This window comes from Xyrauchen texanus, chromosome 10, assembly GCF_025860055.1.
Source record: "Xyrauchen texanus isolate HMW12.3.18 chromosome 10, RBS_HiC_50CHRs, whole genome shotgun sequence".
Classification (NCBI taxonomy): Eukaryota; Metazoa; Chordata; class Actinopteri; order Cypriniformes; family Catostomidae; genus Xyrauchen; species Xyrauchen texanus.
The window spans coordinates 19,432,818-19,459,713 of NC_068285.1; the positions used below are offsets into that span (position 1 = coordinate 19,432,818).

General features: G+C 37.8%; 1 protein-coding gene across 1 annotated transcript; it reads left to right on the forward strand.

The window, feature by feature from the left end:
- The first annotated feature begins 6,693 nt into the window (after nt 1-6,693).
- On the forward strand, nt 6,694-26,174 carry LOC127650505 (SWI/SNF complex subunit SMARCC1-like). Its single transcript, XM_052135955.1, has 28 exons — nt 6,694-6,870; nt 7,530-7,649; nt 7,885-7,970; nt 8,145-8,226; nt 8,304-8,396; nt 8,497-8,566; nt 8,685-8,754; nt 13,119-13,194; nt 14,028-14,150; nt 14,272-14,351; nt 14,504-14,625; nt 14,727-14,786; nt 16,547-16,581; nt 16,675-16,787; nt 17,304-17,375; nt 17,461-17,574; nt 18,745-18,898; nt 19,288-19,398; nt 19,584-19,643; nt 19,743-20,001; nt 20,083-20,223; nt 20,497-20,546; nt 22,535-22,622; nt 23,077-23,210; nt 24,611-24,745; nt 25,337-25,496; nt 25,655-25,726; nt 25,856-26,174. Exons 1-28 carry the CDS (start codon nt 6,694-6,696, stop codon nt 25,900-25,902), a joined length of 2,904 nt encoding a protein of 967 aa, XP_051991915.1. The 3' UTR covers nt 25,903-26,174.
- Nucleotides 26,175-26,896: the final 722 nt, after the last annotated feature.

The window sequence follows — 26,896 nt, forward strand, 5'->3', positions numbered from 1 at the left end:
GTGCACAATCACCATTTCTTCAGAATTTCAGAGAGCAGGGGGTTCACCCTCAGGCAATCTTCCCTCATTTAATTTGGACAAGGAACAATCGTTGCATTTGTTATGCCCTGTGCGGGAACTATGCATACGTTGAGCGTACACGCCAGCTCAGACTGTCTGATCAGCTCTTTGTGCTATGGAGGATGCGTGAAAGGAATGTCCATCTCCAAGCAAAGACTTTCTCACTGGATTCTCGATGCAATTGCCATAGCTTATGAGTCGCATGGTAAGACTTGCCCAGTTGGTGTTAAAGCACACTCAACTAGAGGCATGGTCTCCTCATGGGCAGGGACGAATTGTGTGTCCTTAAAAGACATGTTTTGCAGCAGGATGGTCTTCTCAAAACACATTCACAACCTAAATGTATCATCTCTCTCTTCACAAGTCCTCTCTGTTTAGAGAGCTTGCTATTTCATTGGCCAAATATACTTATGTTCCTCCCTTTAAGGATGTGCTCACCATCTTTTTACACAACTTCCCCATATGTGTAAATATATGCAATGTCTCATTCCCTTCATCTCAGGAAACCGAAGTTACAACCGAGACGAAATATAGCACCAACAACTGGCACTCAAGCGGTTATGTTCCGAATAGGGCTGGGCGACACATCGAATACCCACGATATAATAGCGATGATTTTGCTGAGGATGTCAAACTGAACAATATTGTGAACATCGCGATGATTTTAATGAGCCTTTTATTTGGCCATTAACTTTCGTAGAGTGCATCAGTAGACTAATTTCCCTATCCCTCAGGGTGGCATAATTAATTAAAACAACATCAGGATGGAGATATGTGGTTATTTAACTGCCAAAGTCTGCGATTAAAGACAGATATATATGTCTGACTCTGTGCGCGATTCAGAATGAACCGGTGACGCGCACATGTGTGTGCACGCGCGGGGAAGGCGGGGCTCATGGGCTCGTGTTTTTAGCGCAGTTCACCTGCCTTGTGAAGTACAACAGGTTCATGCATTCGTACAATTCCAAACTATAAAGTTATTATACAAATCTACAAATGCGGAACAGTAAAGGAGTGTTTGACAGCGGTTCACAAGAAGCGAAACTCATAACATTGTATTTTCCGTTTCATAATAAAAGCGCCTGGTGAAAGTGAACACTATGGAAGCATTGCCATTTTACATATTGCATTGTCATTTTGCATATTAAATGTCAAATTGAATATTGCTACCCATATGCTTCCATAGAACACGACTGCACTTGCAGTGCCAAAATAAAAACCCCAGTTTAGGGTGAACTAAATAGGACAGAAATATATTAACTTATCTTTAAAAAATCCTATCCTGAAAATAATAATATGTTTTATATTATAATAATAAACTTATAAATAATTATAAGTAAATATCAAAAAATAATTTAGTTCTATGCAATATTCATCTGATTTCCAAAAAATAAGAAAAGTAGTTTTTGCTCACCTTGTTCATTCACAAAGAAAAATTATTTAGTAAAAATATATGAAGGTAAATTAGCATTGTATTAAACTTCCATTTATGATTGTATGTTCAATGAAAATAATGACATTGTCCCTTGTGTTAATTTAAAAGAAAACTGCTTTTAGATTTTTATTTAATACCTTTGAAATATTAATTATACATGGCTACAGTGGCTGTTTAGATGAAATGATGGTTCCTCTGATATAAAAACAAAAACAAAACACTTACGCCATTTCAGAGCAAAAACATAATTATCGAGATATATATTGAATATCGTCAATATCGAATATCGAAATATAAATTCTGAAGCCATATCTCACAGTCCTAGTACAAATGTTTTCTGTCTGCTTAGTCTGCATTCCATTCAAATTGGATGTGGGATATTCCTACTTGATATCTCCGATCTCCAACCATAAATGCATTCCATTGCCAGATGCTCGGAAGATGAAACCAAACTCTGTTAGCTTAGCAGGTGTTTGACTGTCACCAGAGATGTCTCCAAGCAACCCAATTCATAAACAATTTCCAACGCTAGCATTTGTGCTACAGGTGTACGATTATCAAAAGAGAGTATCATTTACCATGAACTCCTGCTACTTAGCTAACGTTTGTTAAACACGCTTTAATATCATGTAATGTAGGAACTTTGACTCATATATAGATATTATTTTATACTAGTGAACCTTTATCACATGTGTGAAGTCATGCACCTGCATCTCGGCGAAATCGGAGTTGAAAATTTCCAAGTTGGAAATTCAACTTCAAACACACACACACACACACACACACACACACACACACATATATATATATATATATATATATATATATCCTCTTTTATATACTTTGAAGCTGTCTCCCAAATGATGCACTATATGTTGTGCACTTTGCACGTGGCAATGTATGAATTTTCAAAGTGTTGTATTGTAATAAGATTTTTGTTTCTTTATAAGTTGTTTTTCAGCTGATGAAAGTAATGTATGAAACTAGCTTTAGCATGCCCGTTGTGTCCAGCAGTGCATAAAGTGTCCTGTAGTACTCTTCTTTTCATTAAATCTTTAGTGAACACACTACTGACACCACAAAATGGCAAAGGATAGTGCAGAAGTATGCAATTTGGAACATATACAGGGCATCAGGAAAGTATTCACAGTGCTTCACTTTTTCCACATTTTGTTATGTTACAGCCTTATTCCAAAATTGATTAAATTAATTATTTTCCTCAAAATTCTACAAACAATACCCCATAATGACAACGTGAAAGAAGTTTGTTTGAAAACTTTGCAAATTTATTAAAAATAAAAAAATTAAAATGTACATGTACATAAGTATTCACAGCCTTTGCCATGACACTCAAAATTGAGCTCAGGTGCATCCTGTTTCCACTGATCATCCTTGAGATGTTTCTACAACTTGATTGGAGTCCCCCTGTGGTAAATTCAGTTGATTGGATATGATTTGGAAAGGCACACACGTGTCTATATAAGGTCCCACAGTTGACAGTGCATGTCAGAGCACAAACCAAGCCATGAAGTCCAAGGAATTGTCTGTAGATTGTATTGAGGCACAGATATGGGGAAGGGTACAGAAACATTTCTGCAACAATCAAATCACTTTATTGTCACACTACCATGTACACAAGTGCAACAGTAGGTGAAATTCTTGTGTGCAGTTTCAAGCAACATAGCAGTCATGACAGAGACGAGACATATACCAATTTACAATAAACAACATATTACACAACACAATTTACATGTCTAATGTACACATACCTACACAATACTAATATATTATGTACAGTATAGAATACACATACAACAAAAATAAAAAATAAGAGTATATAAAAATAAATATGCAGTAGTTACATTGTGGAGAATATATTTGACAGTCCAGTGTGAGATAATAAGATTAATAAAGTGCAGTGCTGATGATTGATCGTAAGAGATCAAGTGTTCAAAAGTCTGATTTCTTGGGGGAAGAAGCTGTCATGTAGTCGGCTGGTGCGGGTCCTGATGCTGCGATACAGCCTGCCTGATGGTAGCAGTGACAGCAGCCCATGACTCGGGTGGCTGGAGTCTCTGATGATCCTCCGAGCTTTTTTCACACACCGCCTGTTATATATGTCCTGGAGGGAGGGAAGCTCACCTCCAATTATGTTTCTGGCAGTTCAAACCACCCTTTGCAGGTCTTTGCAGTTGTGGGAGGTGCTATTGGTGCTACTATCCCAATGAGCACAGTCACCTCCATCATCCGTAAATGGAAGAAGTTTGGAACCACCAGGACTCTTCCTAGAGCTGGCCGCCTGGCCAAACTGAGCGATCAGGTGAGAAGGGCCTTTGTCAGGGAGGTGATCAAAAACACGATGTTCACTCTGACAGAGCTCCAGCATTTCTGTGTGGAGAGAGGAGAACCTTCCAGAAGATCAACCATCTCTGCAGCACTCCACCAATAAGGCCTGTATGGTAGAGTGGCCAGACGGAAGCCACTCCTCAGTAAAAGGCACATGATAGCCCGCCTTGTGTTTGCCAAAAGGCACCTGAAGGACTCTCAGACCATGAGAAACAAAAATCTCTGGTCTGATGAAACAAAGATTTGCCTGAATGGCAAGCGTCATGTCTGGAGGAAACCAGTTACCGCTCATCACCTAGCCAATACCATCCCTACAGTGATGCATGGTGGTGGCAGCATCATGCTGTGTGGATGTTTTTCAGCGGCAGGAACTGGGAGACTAGTCAGGATCGAGGGAAAGATGAATGCAGCAATGTACAGAGACATCCTTGATGAAAACCTGCTCCAGAGCGCTCTGGACCTCAGACTTTGGCGAAGGTTCATCTTCCAACAGGACAACGACCCTAAGCACACAGCCAAGATAACAAAGGAGTGGCTACGGGACAACTCTGTGAATGTCCTTGAGTGGCCTAGCCAGAGCCTAGACTTGAACCCGACTGAACATCTCAGGAGAGATCTGAAAATGGCTGTGCACCGACGCTCCCCATCCAACCTGATGGAGCTTGAGAGGTCCTGCAAACAAGATTGGCAGAAACTGCCCAAAAATAGGTGTGCCAAGCTTGTAGCATAATACTCAAAAAGCCTTGGGGCTGTAATTGGTGCCAAAGGTGCTTCAACAAAGCATTGAGCAAAGGCTGTGAATACTTATGTACATGTGTTTAAAAAAAAAAATAATGTTTTATATAAATTTGCAAAGATTTAAAACAAACTTCTTTCACGTTGTCATTATGGGGTATTGTTTGTAGAATTTTGAGGAAAATAATTAATTTAATCCATTTTGGAATAAGGCTGTAACATAACAAAATGTGGAAAAAGTGAAGCACTGTGAATACTTTCTGGATGCACTGTATGTACAGTTGAAGTCAGAAGTTTGCATACAAAGCCAAATACATTTAAACATTTTACAATTCCTGACATTTAATCGTAGAAACATTCCCTGTCTTAGATCAGTTAGGATCACTACTTTATTTTAAGAATGTGAAATGTCAGAGTAATAGTAGAGATAAATATTCCTTTCATCACATTCCCAGTGGGTCAGCAGTTTACAAACATTTTGTTAGTATTTTTTAGCATTGCCTTTAAATTATTTAACTTGGGTCAAACATTTTGGGTAGCCTTCCACAAGCTTCTTACAATATGCTGCTGGAATTTTGTCCCATTCCTCCAGACAAAACAGGTTTAACTGAGTCAGGTTTGTAGGCCTCCTTGCTCGCACACGCTTTTTCAGTTCTGCCCTCAAATGTTCTATCGTATTGAGGTCAGGGCTTTGTGATGGCCACTGCAATACCTTGACTTTGTTGTCCTTAAGCCATTTTGTCACAACTTTGGAGGTATGCTTGGGGTCATTGTCCATTTGGAAGACCCATTTGGACCGAGCTTTAACTTCATGGCTGATGTCTTGAGATGTTGCTTCAATATATCCACATAATATTCCTTCCTCATGATGCCATCTATTTTGTGAAGTGAACCAGTAAGCACCCCCACAACATGATGCTACCACACCCATGCTTCATGGTTGGGATGGTGTTCTTCGGCTTGAAAGCCTCACCAGTTTTCCTTCAAACATAAACATTTTTGATACAAATTTTGTTTCATCAGACCAGAGGACATTTCTCCAAAAAGTAAGATCTTTGTCCTCATGTGCTTGCAAACTGTAGTCTGGCTTTTTTAAGGTGGTTTTGGAGCATTGACTTCTTCCTTGCTGAGCAGCCTTTCAGGTTCTGTCGATATAACACTCGGTTTACTGTGGATATAGATACTTGTCTACCTGTATCCTCCAGCATCTTCACAAGGTCCTTTGCTGATGTTCTGGGATTGATTTGCACTTTTCACACCAAACTACATTCATCTCTAGGAGATGGCTACGTGGTCCCATGGTGTTTATACTTAAGTACAATTGTTTGTACAAATGAACATGGTACCATCAGGTGTTTGGAAATTGCTCCCAAGGAAGAACCAGACTTGTGAATGTCCACAAGTTTTTTCTGAATTCTTGGCTAATTTCTTTTGATTTTCCCATGATGTCAAGCAAAGAGGCACTGGGATTGAAGGTAGGCCTTCAAATACATCCACATGTGTGTATTTAGTACTTAATTTAGTGTAATATAGTACACCTCCTATCAGAATCTAATTGTCTAAAGGCTTGACATCGTTTTCTGGAATTTTCCAAGCTGCTTATAGGCACAGTTAACTTATTGTATGTAAACTTCTGACCCACTGGGATTGTGATAGTCATTTAAAATGGATCTGTCTATAAACAATTGTTGGAATAATTACTCATGTCATACACAATGTAGATGTCCTTAACAACTTCCCAAAACTATAGTTTGCTAATATGAAATCGGTGGAGTGTTTAAAAAAAATAGTTTTAAGGACTAAGTGTATGTACATTTCTGACTTCAAATCTACATTATATTTTTAAAAATGTTCTTCAACAGTGTGTATTAGTATTAGTATTAGTATTAGTTTGGGATGAAAAAACTTGCTGCATACAAGATTTTAAACCATTTATAGTAGCCTACTGTTCCATTACAAAAACAAGAAGGCAGCATACAATGTGTAGCATGCAGAAGGCAGTTCAGTAGTATTCCAAGAGTCCCCAGAGTCGTTTGGCGCCATCGTCAGTGTGACCGCTAGAGGCGCTCTAGAGGATTCAGTCATTTTCTGTAGCGGAGGCTAATTAGCATGTAACAATGGCCACACAACCTCCAGGATCTGCTTCTGCGGGACCTACCACAAGTCAAGCCGGTTGTAGCTCCTCATTGAGCCGAAGAATGGATGGTGGACCGTGTTGTCAATTCTGGGAGAGCTCAGAGATAATCTATCAGATGGAAACGGTCCGCAGCTGGATCGGAAAGCATTATAAAAAGGTTTGCCAGCTGAATCGGGAAACCCCATATGATGTGGTGGTTACCTACATCTTTCTTTGATTGCTTTACAGACACTTCTATTGTTCTTTTAGTGTTTTCGGGTTCTCGTCTGTGTCTAAAAATGCCAAAGGCTCATTTATTTGGTAATATATTGGCTTTTGTTTTGTTTAAGATACAGAAGTTAACAGCTAGCTAAACAGAAAACTGTCTAAACATATACGACAGAGCACAAATTACAACGTTCATCCAGTAGTCATGTTTGTTGTAAAGTTTGGTTTAGATCAGACTCTACAACAGCACCTTTTGCTTAAGGGTTAAATTAAATGATGGTTTTTAGTTACCGCGTAATGTGAGTAAATATTCATTTTAGCATACTAGCACCTTTGAGGTTGAGGAAACTGGCGCTTGTTGTAGAGATGTTTGTTTAATTGGCCTAAGTGACACACCCCCTCTCGGTGTCCATACTATCACTGATCACCCTACCTACACTGTGTAGGTAACACATGTCATGTTGCATATGATATCCTTAATTAAAATGTATAAATTAATTAATATTGCTAGTATTGTGTGTGGAAGGTATAAATCCAGTGGAGTAAAAGTTTCAAAGTTAAAACTACAGGCCTTACTTTCAATCTCACTAATCTGTTTTTTATGTCAAGTATGTGCAGACTGATGCTCCCTCCAGCAAGTTACTGTCTGGGCTGGTCACCCAGCTGCTGCAGTTTCATGAAGACTCTTTTGGCCGCCAAGCAAATAACCCAGGCTTTACAAAACTCCCGGTGAGACTGCTTTTTCCTCACTTTTATGGGCATTGTCTTTCTCTGACTCTTTCAGTCTCTCTTAACAAAAAAAAAACCACACATGGTGTCTCATGCATACAGCACAGTTTAATGTAATTCTCTTTCAGTTTCTAACCTGATTGACTGAGGAAGGAAACAACCATCACCAAACCCAGATCATTCATTTCATAAAAAGTTCCAAATAATCAATATGAATTTGTTTCTTTGTCCTCAGGCAAAGTGTTTTCTGGATCTGCAGCCGGGCGGTGCTCTCTGCCATATTCTGGGATCAGTGTACAAGTTTAAGGCAGAACAGGGCTGGTTAGTATTAACAGTGTATTTAAGCTCTTTGAATGTATGTTGTTCTCAAATATACAGTTGTAATTGGATGCGAGATGGATATCAAATCAGGTGATCCCTAAGCTAATAAAATTGTTTACAATAAAGTTGCTTTCAGACGTAACTCATCCAGTGTGTATTTTTGTTTTATCAAAGGAGACGCTTTGATCTTCAGAACCCATCCAGAGTGGATCGAAATGTTGAAATGTTCGCTTGTGTGGAGAAAACACTAATACAGGTATTTGTGCTTGGATCATAGCAAAGACATGAGAGTCTTTATGGACAATATCTGACTTGTGTGTTTGTTTATACTAGAATAATCTATTAAGAAGACCTGTAGTGTACCTGTCCCCTGACTTGGAACAGAAGCAGGCTCTCAAACTCAAAGACATTGTCATGCGACACCAGGTGAGTGGAAAAAAAGTTGTAATGGCAAAAGAACTCGGGAAATCTAACCTGTACACATATTGATGTTCATGTATAATACTTTTCTTACTAATTTTTTTAGGGCACAATGGCAGAAGAGAAGTCACAAGCCACACACCAGATATACCCATCCCCCTCCACAGCAGATGAAGGTGTGTTTAGGTTTTTGTTTAATTTCTGAATGTGGAAGCCTGGTTTTATCTGCTTTAATAGACATATTTGTGCATATAATGTTTATTATAGATGGTTTTGTTTATTTACCTTTTACAGAAGAGTGGCTAAGACTAGTCATGCCATTAGATCAGCAAGTGATGGTGCATTGGGGCATGTGCCCAGACAGGTAGAAAATACATCACACACGTTTACTTAAAGCTGCACTCAGTAGAGGTCGACCTATAGTTGATCTTACTGATAACTGATCAGTTACCAGCAGGAACTGCCCAACTTAATCAACCAATTGATACTGAATGAAAAAATAACACTCAAAGTAAAATAGTGCTGAACTTTATTACAAAAATAAACAGTACTGGCTGAACCATGAAAATGTATTGTACTTTTTAAAATGAAATCAATATATTAAAATATATATATATATATATATATATATATATATATATATATATATACTAATATTACAATTTTTAAGTCAGCTGATTTTTAAATTGATGTTGTTTCCTTAGTCCACAAGAGAGTGCAATAAATACATAAACCATTCAGCAATTTTATATTATTGCATAGAACATTCTTGTCCTGGCTGTTAAAAAATAGCATTTCATTTTCAACTAATGTGCATAAAATGAATTTATAAAATGTTTTAGTCCATATTATCAAAAGTTAAAAGTCAAAAGTAAAATGAGGGTGGAAAACACTTCAATAGACAGTTCACATGGTGTTACACTTCCTGTGATTCCTACTACTCCAGACTCAAGCTTCATAATAACAGTGAAATACCACATTGTTTTTATTCAGTACAGTTGTATGTAGATTAGCAATATTCACAGACAGCAGTGGCATTCGTCTGAACTCAGTGATGAAGCGGCTCAGACTATGAGCCAAGGTCAGGGCCTGTTCAAACAGATGGAACAACAGACTGGACACATATTTCCAAGTTGAACATCTTTCCTGACAAAGCATTTAAACAACACATTGCTTAATCTGAGAAACACTTATACGAGAGCAAGACACAACAGCCAAAGACATCCACCAACTGTAAGGGGCTGTTCACACCGAACACTTTTGCAACCATCCATTTGTGCTGTGTCTAGCCTTTTTTAGCACAAGAATGTGATTGATTTTAATTCATATTACAGTGACGATACACTTTTCTTTTATGTATTTCTGATTTGTTTATACTCTCTTGGCTGCATGAAGATATTACTTTGCTTTCTCATGTCACTAGCTTTAAATATGCAACTTAACTGGCTAACGAATGCATAAATGTGACCAGCTGGATATAAACTAATGCAAATAGATGGTAATAGATGGTAACAATCATGACATCTAAACATTTGAGTAGGACTTGCATCTATATTTGTTATAACAACAAATTAATTACTTTACAATGATATGACAACATGTACATGTGTACATACTTTTCATTGTTGATTTTAAATCTGCATCTGAAGTGTTTTGCTCCATGCGTGTAGTCTCACGTGTCAAAACAAACCCCACAAGGTATCAGTGAAGTGCTGCTCTCATACTGTATAATGACAGCGGACCCTTCACAGCCACGCCAGCACCGGACACAACATTGGTTGAACTATTGGTGTGGATATTTGCCGATAACCAATATTTCCAGAAATGTGATATCGTGCCTATTAATCGGCAAAACCAATATATCGGTCGACCGCTAGCACTCAGTAATTATTTCCCCATAAAAAAAGATTTAAGGCCATTGCACACTGAGTCCGAAATTCGTATCCGAAATTTTCGCACGTTAAAAAAAAAAATCGACCTCACGTTATTTCAATCACTTTTGCACACTGCCTCCGAAACTTTCGTCCGTAATAAAAAAATTCGGATCGGGTTCGATTTTCTGCGTTTTTCGCATCCACAGCCAGCATTTTGAGAGGTTTTTTGACAAATCGGAGCCACCGTACAAGTGACCGGCAAAATCCAGAATGGAGTCTGACAAGTTGATACACTTCGTGAATGAGTCCCCAGTGCTCAGATACCTGAAATTATACATATATTATTATAGAGCACAACTTAATGTTGTTTCAATAATGTGTGTGTGTGTGTGTGTGTGTGGGGTGGGGGGAGAACAGCTCGTTCCGCACATCATTGCACATGCGCAGTCCTTTCAGTTTCGGTGTTCAACTCGATCAAGTGTATGTTCTCTCGATCGGAATAGAAAAGGAATAAACCTCCCCTTTCAATCAGATCGAAATTTCGGATTGATTTAGGTGTGATTGAGCAGCCAATTCGATTACTATTGTATTATTAGGGTACAAAATATAACCTGTATACAGCTGTTCTGTCTGCCCAGCGCTTTCGCCGGCTGTGTGTGTGTGTGTGTGTGTGTGTGTGTGTGTGTGAGTGTGTGTGTGTGTGTGTGTGTGTGTGAGTGTGTGTGATAGCTACCTTAGACATACTGCCAGTCTCTGTTCAGGATCGATTGGCTCACGGAAATTTGTAGTCTTCTTTTTAATGTGTGGCTCCAGTATCGCTAGCAAAGCATCAAACTTTTCCACAGACATTCTGAGGTAAATTTTGAATCGCTCGGGATAATTTCACAACTCCTTGATAAGGAGCTGAAACTCTCCTTCCTCTCGGCGCAATCTCAGGATTGGATGGACCCAATATTTCCTCTTTCTTTTTCTCTTTTTAAGAAGAGAGAGGGCAACAAAATCATCCTCACTGCTTGACGAATCCATTTTGTAATTTTTGCGTTTTTTTCCGCAAAGGTTTAATAAATACGCATCAGACTCAGTGTGCAAGGTTTCTGTGCGTGACGAATTTTTAGGCTGATGAACACGGAAAAACGCATACGAAAATTTCGGACTCAGTGTGCAATGGCCTTTACTCCTAAAGAAGTTAATTGTAATTTTGAAACACATGTATAAAATCATGACCACTCCCATGAGATGAGGGCTCTAGTCATATCGTAACCTTATAAAAGCTTTTTTAATCTACATGGGGCAAGGTGTCTGGCCTCATGGAGCCTGCCATGTAATGATCACATGATCAGCTGAATACTACTTCCTTAATCTCAGTAACAGTCTTGTTATTGGACACCGTCACTCTTGGATTAAATTAATCATGGCTGATTGTGAAGAGTGAATTCTACAATGGCATCTTTAATTGAAAACTATTGATTTTAAATGATACATCCACACCACTAGGTGTCACTGTAAGTGCAAGATAATACAAACAAAAAATTACTGAGTGCACCTTTTAAAGCTGCACTACAGAACTTTATATTTTAAATGTAAAATTGTAAGCAATTTGTGGAAGAACACTTTACGTGAGTTTACTTGCTTTTCTGCGTGGATGAATCTCATGATTTGAGTTTACCTGGACTTTGCCTGTGTGTGATCATGACTGGGAGATATCCAGAGCTGGAATCATAACATCATTTTCATGTTGATATTTTGTTATTCGATGAAACATTTAAAACCAAAATATGACTTGCTTTAAAGATAAACAACACTCGTATTTAAATATTTTTTCAATCTAAGACATTTAATTTACTGTATATTATATTGTAGAGCCTCAGCTGATAATGAACCGTAAAACCGTAATACTAGTACCTCAGTAATACTAGTGATTCAGTAATGATGGGGTTGAAATATACTTTACATGAAAATAAAATGTAGAAATATGCATTATAACAAATACAATAATAAGTTTAACAATTTTCTTATCAGCAAAGTTATAATGGAGAGATGGTTACACACTAAACAAATTAAAATGTACATTACTGTGCTATGAAATTGGTACATTTGAACAACTTGTGATTATTATACATTTCATGGGGAACTACCTTGTAGTAACGTGCACCTAAAGTGACTTTTAAACATATTTGTAAAAAGGCAATCTGCTAAAAGGACAATAAGTTATTTGTGACTGGGTCAAAATAAATGAGAAAACAGTGGCACACACATTTGGAGAACCTGGAAGCTACAGTGATGTTATAAAATACTCAGAAGTCATGAATAATAGTAAACATGTTAAAGTAAATTCACCAGACAATGTACATTGTGATCTGTTACCACACGGGTAATGTTTGATTCATAAAAGCATGACAAGCAATATAAGCTTCAACAACCCTACCAGGCATTATATCCAAGCATTATAGAATGTAATGAAATTCACCAAACAGTTAACAGATAAACATCCATCTAGACTGCTGTAATGCTGTTCAGAACTGTCTGTAAGTGACAGGCTGAATAGCCAGCCGGAACACATGACAGCCGGTACTTCTTTTCTGTGTTTACGAACATGACATAATGTCGTATGGATTAACAACATAGGCCTGCAATTTCGCACTAAATCCGACCCAGCAGCTCAAAATTCAAATGAACACTTTTGAACACTGTTTTTTGATGTACTCAATAAATAATGACATTTTTTACATTTTGAACCAAAAAATCTTCTGTAGTGCAGCTTTAAAATTCACAGATTAGAAATTGCTACATTTCATACTGCATTTCCTTATGATGAAATTATGATTTATTCTTCTAAATTATATATATTTTTTAGTTATGACTCTCTAGTCTCAGCAAGCGATGTGATTGGAAATGTGGAGGAACCCCCCAACACAGACAGGTGCTGGAAGGTAAAAAAAAAAATTATAGTTCAACCAAAAATGACAATTCTCTAATCATATGCTCACCCTCATGCCATCTCAGATGTGAATGCTTTCTTTTTTCAACTGAACAAACAATGATTTTTAGAAGAATATTTCAGCTGTGTAGGTCCTCACAATGTAAGTCAACAGGGTCCAAAACTTTGAAGCTTAAAAAGCATAAAAAGGCAGCATGAATGTAATACTTGAAAGACTGCAGTTTAAATTCATATCTTTAGAAGTGATATGATAAGTGTGAGTGAGAAACAGAACAATATTTTAGTCTCCACATTCACTTCCACACACTTATTCTTTTTTAATTGCGATTCGCATTCTTCATATCGGCACCTACTGGGCAGGAAGGAGAATTTATAGTAAGGAAGGACTTTCTTCAAATATTTATATTTTTCTCCCACACCTATCATATTGGTTCTGAAGAAATAGATTTACCCGCTGAAGTCTTATGGATTGCTTTTATGCTGCATTTTTGGAGCTTCAAATTTCTTGCCACCATATACTTGCATTGAATGGACCTACAGAGCTGGAATATTCTTCTATATCATTTTTGTTTTGTGTTCTGCAGAAAAATTAAATCATACACATCTGGGATGGCGTGAAGGTGAATAAATGATGAGAGGGTTTTTATTTCTGAGTGAACTATCCCTTTAATTCCTTGAATTCCCATGAATCTCTACTCTAACCTCAAGATCACTTTGTCTGTTGTTTACCCCAGACAATCATTAAAATATTGAGATGGGCTTTAATTTGTAGTGACATTGTAAACTTAAGTGAGATTGTCTTCTAAAATGCCTGTTTTTTTTCAGGTTCATGCCAAATGGGTCCTTGACACTGAGAGATTTAATGAGTGGATGAATGAGGAAGACTATGAGCTAGACGAAAATGGGAATAGTGTCATCTTCCGGCGGCGTATCTACCAAAGTGAAGAGGTATACTTTTCCCTCGACTCTGTCATCTCATTCTTTGAGGTTGTTGTTGCTGTTAGTTTAGGTTTATTTCTGATTATCCTCTTAGATTGAGTCTTTTTTTATTTCCTTTCCCTTTCAGAAGGAACGGAAATCGGGGAAGAAGCGGCGGCGCTCCCCTTCTCCATCATCCTCTGACTCTAGGAAGAAGGGAGGAAAGAAAGGGTAGAGTTACATTTCTCTCTCTTTATATTCTTCCATTTGCATCACTGTAACGTCACTGCTTGATTTATCACACATTCTTTCCTCTGAAAGTCTCCTGTAGTATGATAAGTGGCTTTTATCTATAGCTTATTTATTCTGGTATAAACCTGTAGTTCAGGGGCATATAAGAGACGTGGACAACCAGAAGAGGTGGAGCCAGAGGAAGACCTCACCAAAGACATGGAGGATCCAATACCTGTCCCTAACATGGAGGAAGTTATTCTGCCTAAAAATGGTAACTTATTTTAGTTTTTCTGTTTTTCTTTTTGTGTTCCGTTCTTAAGTTGTCTGTTTGGTTGGGAGAGTATCACCATACCTTTTTCTTATTGGCTACAGTGAATCTGAAAAAAGACAGCGAAAACACCCCAGTCAAAGGAGGGATAATGGCTGACTTGGGTATGTTTGTGTTTTCTTGTCTCTATGCAATTTTCAGGTGTCTGGCCATTCAGTAATAATTATATAGCTATTATAACATGTCATTATAAATCTACATATACAGTGCATCTGGAAAGTATTCACAGCGCTTCACTTTTTCCACATTTTGTTATGTTACAGCCTTATTCCAAAATTGATTTAAATTCATTATTTTCCTCAAAATTCTACAAACAATACCCCATAATGACAACTTGAAAGAAGTTTGTTTGAAATCTTTGCAAATTTATTAAAAATAAAAACGAAAAAAATCACATGTATATAAGTATTCACAGCCTTTGCCATGACACTCAAAATTGAGCTCAGGTGCATCCTGTTTCCACTGATCATCCTTGAGATGTTTCTACAACTTGATTGGAGTCCCCCTGTGGTAAATTCAGTTGATTGGACATGATTTGAAAAGGCACACACCTGTCTATAAAAGGTCCCACAGTTAACAGTGCATGTCAGAGCACAAATCAAGCCATGAAGTCCAAGGAATTGTCTGTTGATTGTATCGAGGCACAGATATGGGGAAGGGTACAGAATTTTTTTTGCAGCATTGAAGGTCCCAATGAGCACAGTGGCCTCCATCATCCGTAAATGGAAGACGTTTGGAACCACCAGGACTCTTCCTAGAGCTGGCCACCCGGCCAAACTGGGCAATCGGGGAAGAAGGGCCTTTGTCAGGGAGGTGATCAAGAACACGATGGTCACACTGACAGAGCTCCAGCATTTCTCTGTGGAGAGAGGAGAACCTTCCAGAAGAACAACCATCTCTGCAGTACTCCACCAATCAGGCCTGTATGGTAGAGTGGCCAGACGGAAGCCACTCCTCAGTAAAAGGCACATGACAGCCTGCCTTGTGTTTGCCAAAAGGCACCATGAAGGACTCTCAGACCATGAGAAACAAAATTCTCTGGTCTGATGAAACAAAGATTGATCTCTTTGGCTTGAATGGCAAGCGTCATGTCTGCAGGAAACCAGGCACCGCTCATCACCTGGCCAATACCATCCCTACAGTGAAGCATGGTGATGGAAGCATCATGCTGTGGGGATGTTTTTCCTCGGCAGGAACTGGGAGACTAGTCCGGATCGAGGGAAAGATAAATGCAGCAATGTACAGAGACATCCTTGATGAAAACCTGCTCCAGAGCGCTCTGGACCTCAGACTGGGGCGAAGGTTCATCTTCCAACAGGACCACGACCCTAAGTACACAGCCAAAATAACAAAGGAGTGGCTACGGGACAACTCTGTGAATGTCCTTGAGTGGCCCAGCCAGAACCCAGATCTGAACCTGATTGAACATCTATGGAGAGATCTGAAAATGGCTGTGCACTGACACTCCACATCCAACCTGATGGAGCTTGAGAGGTCCTACAAAGAAGATTGGGAGAAACTGCCCAAAAATAGCTGTGCCAAGCTTGTAGCATCATACACAAAAAGACTTGAGGCTGTAATTGGTGCCAAAGGTGCTTCAACAAAGTATTGAGCAAAGGCTGTGAATACTTTTGAACATGTTATTTTCTTCATTTTTTTTTATTTAAAATTTTTTTGCAAAGATTTCAAACAAACTTCTTTCACGTTGTCATTATGGGGTATTGTTTGTAGAATTTTGAGGAGAATAATAAATGTAATCAATTTTGGAATAAGGCTGTAACATAACAAAATGTGGAAAATGTGAAGCGCTGTGAATACTTTTTGGATGCACTGTATATGTTCGACAGTATTTTTAATATTTCAGATGACCAGGAAGAAGACCTTCTCTCTGGCGTTAGAGTAAGTCAGTTTTTGTATTTTTCAATTGTCATAGTTCCATTATGTCCATGTGCTTTAACAGTTTGAGTTCTGATCTATTGTGTGTGTGTGTAGGATGAAGAAGAGCAGAGGGAGTTTGGCCGTGGGATGGAGGCAGAGGAGAGTGCCACAGAGCAAACACATCACATCATTGTACCCACCTATGCATCCTGGTTTGACTACAACTGGTAAGAGTTTAATTGAACATCTGTTAAGATCTCTTTCATGCTAGGTGTCCTCAGTTTGACATAAGCTGGACATTTGACATTGTGAAACGTAAAATTAGAAATAATGAAATTCAACCAAAACATAGTTAGTTACTGCATGCCTTGGCCCAATGTCTTCAAATGTATCTAAAAAAAAAACTGAATTCTTCAGGAAGTCTTTTGTCTTATTGAAATTAAAAGACCGTTTCATACTCAGACATACAACTTTTCCTGTTCTCAGCTTTTTGTGACTACTGAGATGTCAACTGCGGGGGAAAGTTTAAATGTAATAGATGATATTTAATATAATGCATGCCCACCATTCCTTCATGTCTTCATTTTTAAGAGCTTCCTGTTGCAAACATTACCCATGAACTGTACTTCAGTGCCAGATTGATTATAAAAAAAAAAATCTCTTTGTACAAGAGATTTAACAAACCTTGTTAATACATTTTGCAAAGAGCGACACTGGATTTCTATTTTTTTTCTGTCTGGTAGTGTTCATCAGATTGAGAGACGAGCACTGCCCAAGTTCTTCAATGGGAAAAATAAGTCCAAAACACCCGAAATGTAAGTTAAAGCATGTATGCTCTCCGGCACATACCCTCTGTATCAGACTCATCATATTTAATTTGTTAATGTTTGTCGTTTGTAGATATCTGGCATACCGAAACTTCATGATTGACACGTACCGGCTAAACCCTCAGGAGTATTTAACCTCAACCTCCTGCAGACGAAACCTGACGGGAGATGTTTGTGCACTTATAAGGTGTGTATATGTTGTATTATGTCTTAAAGGAATATTCCGGGTTCAATACAAGTTCAGCTCAATCGACAGCATTGGTGGCATAATGTTGATTTCCACAAAATTTTATTTTGACCTACCTCTCCTTTAAAAAAATGCAAAAGTGAAGCACTTGCATTGAAAGTGAACTGGGAACTGCAAATATTTTTAACGTTAAAGTATTCACTTTTTTTTAAAGTATCACCACGAGACATAAATAGTATGCCTGTAAAAAAAATGTGTGTGATAAAATCACTTACTAACTTTTTCTGTGTAAAGTTATGGCCAATTTTACAACTTTGTTGCCATGATGTCAACAAACCCTAAAATGACTAATAATGACAATTTAAACTCTCAAATTATATATAAGTTTTAATAGAAGAATTAATGTAAGTGCTTTTATAAAATTATATGCTTCAAATTTCTGCCTTTTAAACCCTCCAAAAAGTGGCTCCCATTGTTCGTTCTTCTCTGTAACTCAGACTTTTGCTTTTTTAAGAAAAGGAGAAATGAGTCGAAATACATGGTATTTTGGTGTTTTGGTAATCAAAATGATGCCACAAATGCTGTTGATTGAGATTAACTTGTATTGAATCCAGAATATTCCTTTAATATATTAGTATGTTTCTGTAATTGCAATTTACATTAAAATATTATAATATTTCAAATATGTTTATATTAAAATATAAAAAAAACATATTTTTTTTGTGTGTGGCACAACTGAATACCATGTTCTTTGTGGGCTACATATCCAGAACTGTTTCTGAATTGCTTTATTATTATTTTTTTTATACATTTTCATGCAACAAAGTGAGCATGCAGCAATACTAGAATACTAGTTTGTTGTTTCTGATATGCTAATAGACTAATTTAAATGCCTCCAATCTGCTATTGCATTCATGCATGCAACGGACCAAAAATTGTGTTGTAAATAGAAAATGTTGATGCTAGGGGAGGAGACCTAAACTGAATAATGTAATAGACACTCTTTTGCAATTGTATTTTTTCAATGAATTGTGCAGCCCTACTTTCATGTTTCATAATTTTCAAAGTGCTATCAAGAAGCATTTAGCCACTTCTAATTGCATTAAGGATTTCACACCTGTGCAAACATCATTTAAAATTTATTTATAAACCAATGTGCTTGCATTTTAGGGTTCATGCATTTTTGGAGCAATGGGGGTTGATAAATTATCAGGTGGATGCAGAGAGCCGACCCCTCCCTATGGGCCCACCCCCAACACCACATTTCAATGTTCTATCAGACACACCTTCAGGACTCGTCCCGCTACAGCACAGACCCTTACAGGTAATACACAAACACTCTTAACACAAACATTTATTCGCTCAAACATCAAAATCTTGCCTTTTAAAATGTAAGGGAAAATGTACAATCAAGTGGTCCTTATCACAAAATAAACCCAAAATGGTGATTGGCTGACTGACCATTATCCTGCTTGCTAAACAGCTACTTGGCAAATAAAATCAATAAATGGACATGAAACATTAATTTGTTGAAGTCATGTCATTAACTCATCCTCAAGTTGGGTGATATATGTTGAAATCATTATATTATCAGTCCATCAAGTATTCCAGAGGGCCATTTTACTGACTATTAGTGTTATTACTCTGATGTGATGAATAAATGAGATATCTTGTAACATGGTTCTCATGTGTCTTTTTATTTTGTGTTTTAAGGTGTCAGCCTCTCAGCATATGTTGCATTTCCCAGAGAAGTCCATAGAAAAGCCATCTGACCTACAGAACTTTGGTCTGCGGACTGACATTTATGCCAGGAAACATCCTAAGGTAAAACATGCATACGCACAAAAATACACTTCTCTGCTTTGTCTGCAGTTTCAATTTGCAGTGTTCAATCAGAACTTTCTATAATCGATTTGTGTTATTTTTGTCCCTTGAGCTGTCCATGGTTCTGAGCAAATGTCACCTATGTGCTCTCTTTCTCTTCTCCCCTTTCTCTTGTTCATCTGTAGAGTAAAGGAGCAAGTGCAGGACAAGAATGGGCAGAACAGGAAACACTGTTGCTTTTGGAGGTGAACAAACCAATAGTTCAAGTCAAGAAGATTGTAAATGCTTTAAACTGTACTATATTGTCTTTGTTATTCATTTGTCTTTCTTTCTCCTCTTCTCAGGCTTTAGAGATGTATAAAGATGACTGGAACAAGGTGTCAGAACACGTGGGCAGCCGTACGCAGGATGACTGCATTCTTCACTTCTTGCGGTTGCCCATAGAGGACCCGTATCTAGAGAACTCCGAAGCCTCTATGGGCCCACTAGCCTATCAGCCTGTTCCCTTCAGCCAGTCAGGGAACCCTGTAATGAGCACTGTTGCTTTCCTTGCATCTGTGGTCGACCCTCGAGTGGCCTCTGCAGCCGCCAAGGCAGCATTGGGTAAGAGTTTGTTAGTATGTGCATGGCTGATATTTGAGGTACAGGAGAATATGTATTTGATGCTGCTTGCCTCTCTTTCAGAGGAGTTCTCGAGAGCAAGAGAGGAAGCCCCACCAGAGTTCTTCAATGCCAGCTTTCACAAAGCACAGAGAGTTGGGCATAATTTAGAGGCTTCCTTCACTGGTATTGCAGGGCTTGAGACAGACCAATCAGAAAAGACTGGTACTCCAAATCTATCTCTCTGTCTCTCACGCATTCACATGAGCACACACACACGTTACGTTTTTAGAGTATTTAAAGAATGATTGGAATAGTCATATTACTTAGAACAACCTGGGGAGGGCAGTAAAGGAAAGGAGAAAACTTTCATGATGTTAATGCAGTTTAAACAATCACCTTCTATGCATTCTAAACACTTACAAATGCATAAGGCAGTTTATCATTTTATATGGTGTACAGATTTTACATGATCATGGTGTTTGTCTGTTATTTTAGATGAGGCTGGTATAGAAAAGATGAATGCCGAATCTGAGCAGCTTGAAAAGGTACGAGAAGCTGATTTGGAGACAAATTATCATCCATTCTGCTGTTTGTGTTCCTATTTCACAAATCCGAATGAAAAGAGAATACTCTTATTCTATTGTTTCTTACAGAATTTTCCTCCAGCATCCCCATAATTGGTCTGAACTACATACTAAACAAATATAACTATTTTTTGCAGCATATTTAGTTTTTGGTAACACTTTACATTAAGATTGTATTCATTAACATTAGTTAACTACACCAGTTAACGTGAACTAACAATGAATAATACTTCTATAGCTTTTTTTATCTTAATGTTATTTCTAAACAATCTAATAATTAAGTAAAAGTTGTATATATTAACAGTACTTTATGCATTATTAACTAACGTGAGTTAACAATGAAAAATTTTATTTTTTATATATTAACATGAACTAAGATTAATATATACTGTAAATAATTATTGTTCATGATAACTAATGCATTTACAAATGTCAACAAATACTGTAGAACCTTATTGTGAAGTGTTACCCTTTTCTTTTTTTAAACCGTAGATATTATATCCAAGGTCGTTTCTAGCTATAAGCAGTGTAAGCTGGTGCCTAGGGCCCCTGAGCCACCAGGGGGCCCCAGAAAGCAAGGTCTTTTTTGTTTTTGTATTACATTTTTTTTGTTTAATATTCTAAAAGCTTTGAGTAAGACTCAGGCATCTGTTATGGCTCAAATAGATGGGTGTAGGGGGCCCCCTTGTGGCCCGAGAGGGAAGGGAGAATGCAATGACCCGAGATGCGGGTTTTGTGTGGGGTCTTCAAGTGGGATTTCACTTGAATATATGCTCAGAAATGGCCCTTTTGTATATTTGTATCTGACTACACAGTCAGATAAAGGCCCAGTCATTAACCCTTGTGCATCAATTAAAAAATGTTACTCGGAGGTCCTTAGAGGACAAAAATGTCCACGTCAAAAAACTGCCATAATAATATTATGTATTAATATTATTTTCCACTTTCAATGAGTAAATTGTTTTTAACCAACATCAGTCCTGATCATAACTATCAAATATTCATTAATTATCAGGATTTTAACCCTTTAAATGTCAGTTTTATCCACTTTTTTTCTTTTCTTTTACACACACACAAATTTGTCAATACACACACTGACATCCATATCAACACACCCACACAATTTTAGCTGTATCATTTATTCAATTGGCCTGCAGTGCTCTATAATGCAGTAAACAGAAAATTGGAAAAAGCATGCATTTGCTCCATAGGCTAAACATGAGAAAAATGGCACCATCTGATTTTATGCTTTAATGGCACTGGGATCAAATATGGCAGTTTTAATGGGTTTCAATGGGGACATTTTTGTCTTGAAGTTCCTGAGTGTAGCCATTTTGTGTACACATTGTATTATAGGAACTGAGGTTGAAATATCAAAATTTCCCAAAAAATATACACCTTTGGCAAAATGTATGCCATTGGCATTAACACATAAAAATAACATAAAAAATTAAAAAGACAAAAATGTCCCGAAGGTCGCACAAGGGTTAAGTGAATCAGATGTTTATTCGGTTGCGATTCTGACGGATTTAGCAAGTAATTTGTTAGACTGATTTGAACTGATAACTTGTAAGTTTGTGTCTTTTTGATAGATTAATGAAAAGATTAGGCTCCTATGAGTCATTCATTTGGGAATCAGATGACATGTTGTCTATTGCTACCAAGTCTTTTATCTCATTGCATTTAATTCAAACTGCAAACTCTTACCTTACAAAAACATAATTTTAACCATAATTATTTTTTCTGTGACACAAAAAGCACTGCTATATACGGGATCATATGATTACAGTTATTATTTTCTTTATGTGAGCTTCTAGGAATGCCTGTGAAAGCTTAATTTTTTTTATACCACTGAGTTCACTTAAAGGTCAGGAGAATGTATCTATGAATTGATGTATTATGAGAGGCTGATTGTGTAATCTTGACTGATTCTGTAATATCTGTTGTAGCCTGAGGGTGATGGTGTCTTGGGAGGGCACGTGAAGAATGAGGAGAAAGAAGAGAGTGAAGGAGAGAGGGGAGAGGAGAGCATTGCAGGTTAGTGAAGTACAGATGTTCTGATGACCGATACAGTCACGTTTGCATGTTAACACTCTTAAAGTGTCACACGCTCGCACTCTTTATTGCCTATTAGTTTGCATCAAGTAAACATAATCCTGAAATGTTACTAAAGATTTGATGTTGATCATGAAAATGTAGTTGTGGTGAAAGCCTAGTTACACTAAATCTGCAGTAGACTACTACCACACTACCCATATTACATTTGAAAGGAATTCAGTATGCATTGGATGCAAATTTTCTGTATGCATTTGTACCCACATGACTTCACACATTCACCTAAATTTGAAGTCTACAATGTGATGTATTTCAGTAACCCAGATTGTTTCACACAACCTCCATTGCGGCTTTTTGTGTACTGTATTTTATTCTGCTTAGTAGGTTGTGTGATTGTATATGATATCTCCTTTTTCTCCATTGTTTGTTTATCCAGAGGAGAGTTTTGAGTTGGGCCATGCCCAAGGGGAGGGGGAGGACATGAGGGGGAGGGCGGAGCTTGAGTTGGTGGAGGGAAACATCGCCACAGCCGCTGCTGCAGCGTTAGCATCTGCAGCTTCCAAATCAAAGGTAAATGTTGAATTTCCTGAATAATAACAGACCTCTTTCATGGCACCCACCAAAGAACATTAAAGGGTTAGTTCACCCAAAAATGATAATTCTGTCATTAACTGACCCTCATGTTGATCCAAACATGTATGAATGTATGGATTCTTGAATCACAAAAAGAGATTTTAGGCAGAATGTTAGCCTCAGTCACCATTCACTTTTATCGTATGGAGAAAAAAAAAGATTTAAAATAAAAGTCAATGGTGACTGAGGATGTGAGTCTCTAAGACCCCGTTTGCACCTGCTATTAAGATGTGTCTCGGGTGATCCGATCACATGTGGTCAGGTGAGACACATCGCTGTTTACACCTGGTCGCATAAATGCATCTCCTGTGGCCAATTGTGATCGGATTTGGAGGGGAGGGACTCTGTTTAATGACGACATAAAATAGTTTTACAAATGCATAAATTCTGGGGGCCTGGGTAGCTCATTGAGTATTGGTGCTTACTACCACCCCTAGTGCCGTGAGTTCGAATCCAGGGTGTGCTGAGTGACTCCAGCCAGGTCTCCCAAGCAACCAAATTGGCCCTGTTGCATGGGAGGGTGAAGTCACATGGGGTAACCTCCTCGTGGTCACGATTAGTGGTTCTCGCTCTCAGTTGGGTGGGTGGTAATTTGTGCATGGATCGCAGAGAGTAGCATGAGCCTCCACATGCTGTGTGTCCACGTGATAAGATGCGTGGACTGACAATCTCAGAAGCGGCGGCAACAGAGACTTGTCCTCCGCCACCCGGATTGAGGTGAGTAACTGTGCCACCACAAGGACCTAGTAAGCTGTGGGAATTGGGCATTCCAAATTGGGGAGAAAAGGGGATAAATAAAAAAATAATAATAATGTTTTAAAAATGCATAAATTCTGATTTCTAAACTTTGTGAATGTGCTGCTTCCCTGTTGTAAAAATATGGTTAAAAAAAAAAGCAAAATTGGGCGAAATCTTGGCCCATCCATTTTTTATTGAGGCCCACCCAATATTTCCTGGCTACAACATTGATCACTATGTCAGTGTGTTACTGCATGATAATAAACCACAACAAATAAGTGAAAATAATTTGTGCACAATTACTACCCCCAAATGCATTTGAAATTTAATCAAAGCACAAAAGCAACATTTGGATGGGGGGGACGCATCTTAATACCAGATGTAAACAGTCTTCTTAACATCTACTTTGTTCCATGTAAGAAAGAAAGTCATGAGGGTGAATAAATGACAGGAAAATGTTGTATTTTATTTTTGTAAACTATCCCACTAATAGTGACGAAACAAAACTATGAACATAAACCAACTGAAAACCCATTAATCTGAACTCACTTCCACTTTCTCCTTTCTTGCTCTTTCCTGTTTTTGTCCTATTCCTCTAGCATTTGGCTGCAGTGGAAGAGAGAAAGATTAAGTCTCTGGTGGCTCTGCTGGTTGAGACTCAGATGAAAAAGTTGGAGATCAAACTGAGACACTTTGAAGAACTGGAGACCATTATGGATCGAGAAAAAGAGGCTGTGAGTTAATGTGACTCTTTCTGTGAGATTTATTAAAGCAGACAAGCAAGACCTGGCATCTGTCCAAGGTTATACGATAGATTCATTTGTGAAAATTGGGAGACTTTGAGAGGACACTAAATTATTTCTAAATGTGGTCTACAAAGATCTGGCTTTGTCAGCCATTGATCTATATTTGACCGTTATATGTACTGAATAATGCATTCATAATATGTTGCAAACAAGAAGGATATTTAAATGGAGAAAGATCAAGTATTTTTATTTAAAGGTATAGTTCACCCAAAACATTTTAATTTGATCATCAACTCACCCTCATATCGTTCATTTGAATGTTTTTGACATTCCTCAAATCAAATTTCTTTATTTTCACTCAACCACATACACAAGTGAAACAGTGGGTGAAAGTCTTGGGTGCAGTTCCAAGCAACATAGTAGTATGACAATTACAATAAACATCTGAATATCTTCAAAATATTCTAAATATCTTATAATGTGTTATAAAGATGAAAGAAAGACATATGGGTTTCGAATTAAATTTTTTTTTAGTAAACTACTATTTAAAACTTGGATTTTTGTCTGTTTCTTTTGTAGTTGGAGCAGCAGAGACAGCAGTTATTGTCTGAGAGGCAGAACTTCCACCTAGAGCAGGTGAAGTATGCTGAGCTGAAAGCACGACAGCACATGGAACAGCAGCAGCAAGCAGGAGCCTCACAGGGCAGCAGCAGCACAGCATATGACCCTCTTCAGCATGGTACAAACACTCAATGACTGATCTGTTGATGATTGTGCGTAGTGCGATTATACACTTGCACACACAAAAATGTTTCCACATTCACTGCCTCTGTCTTTTGCTCTATTTTGCCTTTTTAGCTCATGCATATAACATTTTGGTTTTCGCACCCCTCTCAGGTCGTTCGATGGGCAGTGCTGGTACTGGTCAGGTGATGGGTGCTCGGCAACCCGGAGCTCCCAATGGCATGTGTGAGTAACACGTCTCAACCCAAATGCACACTGAACATTTATTGATCAACACTGGCACAATCAGTATCCTGTGACAGCGGAGCTGTTGTGCTGTAAAGTTTTAAATCTGGCTACCTTTTTCCTTCATAGACCAAACTCCACCTTCCTCACAGGCTGATGGGGCTGCATCCATGTGACGGCCACTAATGGAGAGTTAAGTCTACACTGCCTTAAATCCCAAACTCCTTCAACAACATCAGATAAAAGACACCGTCAAGTCTTGTACAAGTTGCTCATATTCACCTCTACAATAGTGCTTGTTTTGTGTATATTTTTAAGCGTTTATGATGGCGTTTGAGAGTGGGATTTCAGGCTTTACATGGCCACATCTGTCTGTACGTAATGTTTGTAGATCTGTTTTGTATTGCCAGCAAGCACTAAAACAATTGAGGCTGAATAAATCTTTTATATGAACTTAATACCCTGCTTGAGTGAGTTTTTGCTCATTTGTGGATGAATGCACAATTATTTCAAATGTTAATTCATTAGAGCGTCACTTACAATCCTTTTAAATGTGTAATTTATCCAAGTTGTATTTACACAGCACATTCTGAAAAGTTGTAGCTTCGTCTCTGATAAAGTTTGGTTTTGATGAGCTTTGTTTTACCTGAAGAGTTTTCTATTTTTGTATCTGAGAGATTTTCTGTTTGTATTACAAATATATGTGGAGCGGACTATCCACTTAAGTCTTTCTAGCATTAAGATTATAAAGCTTTATTGACTTTCTTTTAATATATAGTTTATTTGAACAAGACAGCATCATAAAATGCAGATTTGAAAATTTGAACTCAGAATCTCACATTCATGATAGTATTATTGATAATCTTGTTTTTAAACAATATCCACAATTTTACAGTATTAAACTGGTTTTTAACTATGGAGACTACTCACAAATGATTTGTGAGGAAGGCAGAGGGGAAGACTTTCAGAAAAAAAATATTTAAATGTTCTGTTCCCCACACAGCTATATGGTTTCAGAAGTGCAAAATGTTCAGAGTCTAATGCAACATTTGTATTGTACTTTTCCTGTTTTTATTTTTGGAGAGGGACACTTCTGTACCCATGCACGTTCATTATATGAAAAAGAGCAGCCATGACATTGTACAAAATATCCTCTGCTCTTTTTTTCCA

Coding starts and splice junctions, on each gene's coding strand:
- LOC127650505 (XM_052135955.1), top strand. CDS start 6,694: ATGGCCACACAACCTCCAGGATCTGCTTCTGCGGGACCTACCACAAGT. Junction 14,352..14,503: donor AAGAAGGGAGGAAAGAAAGG/GTAGAGTTACAT, acceptor ATAAACCTGTAG/TTCAGGGGCATATAAGAGAC. Junction 16,788..17,303: donor TCCTGGTTTGACTACAACTG/GTAAGAGTTTAA, acceptor TCTGTCTGGTAG/TGTTCATCAGATTGAGAGAC.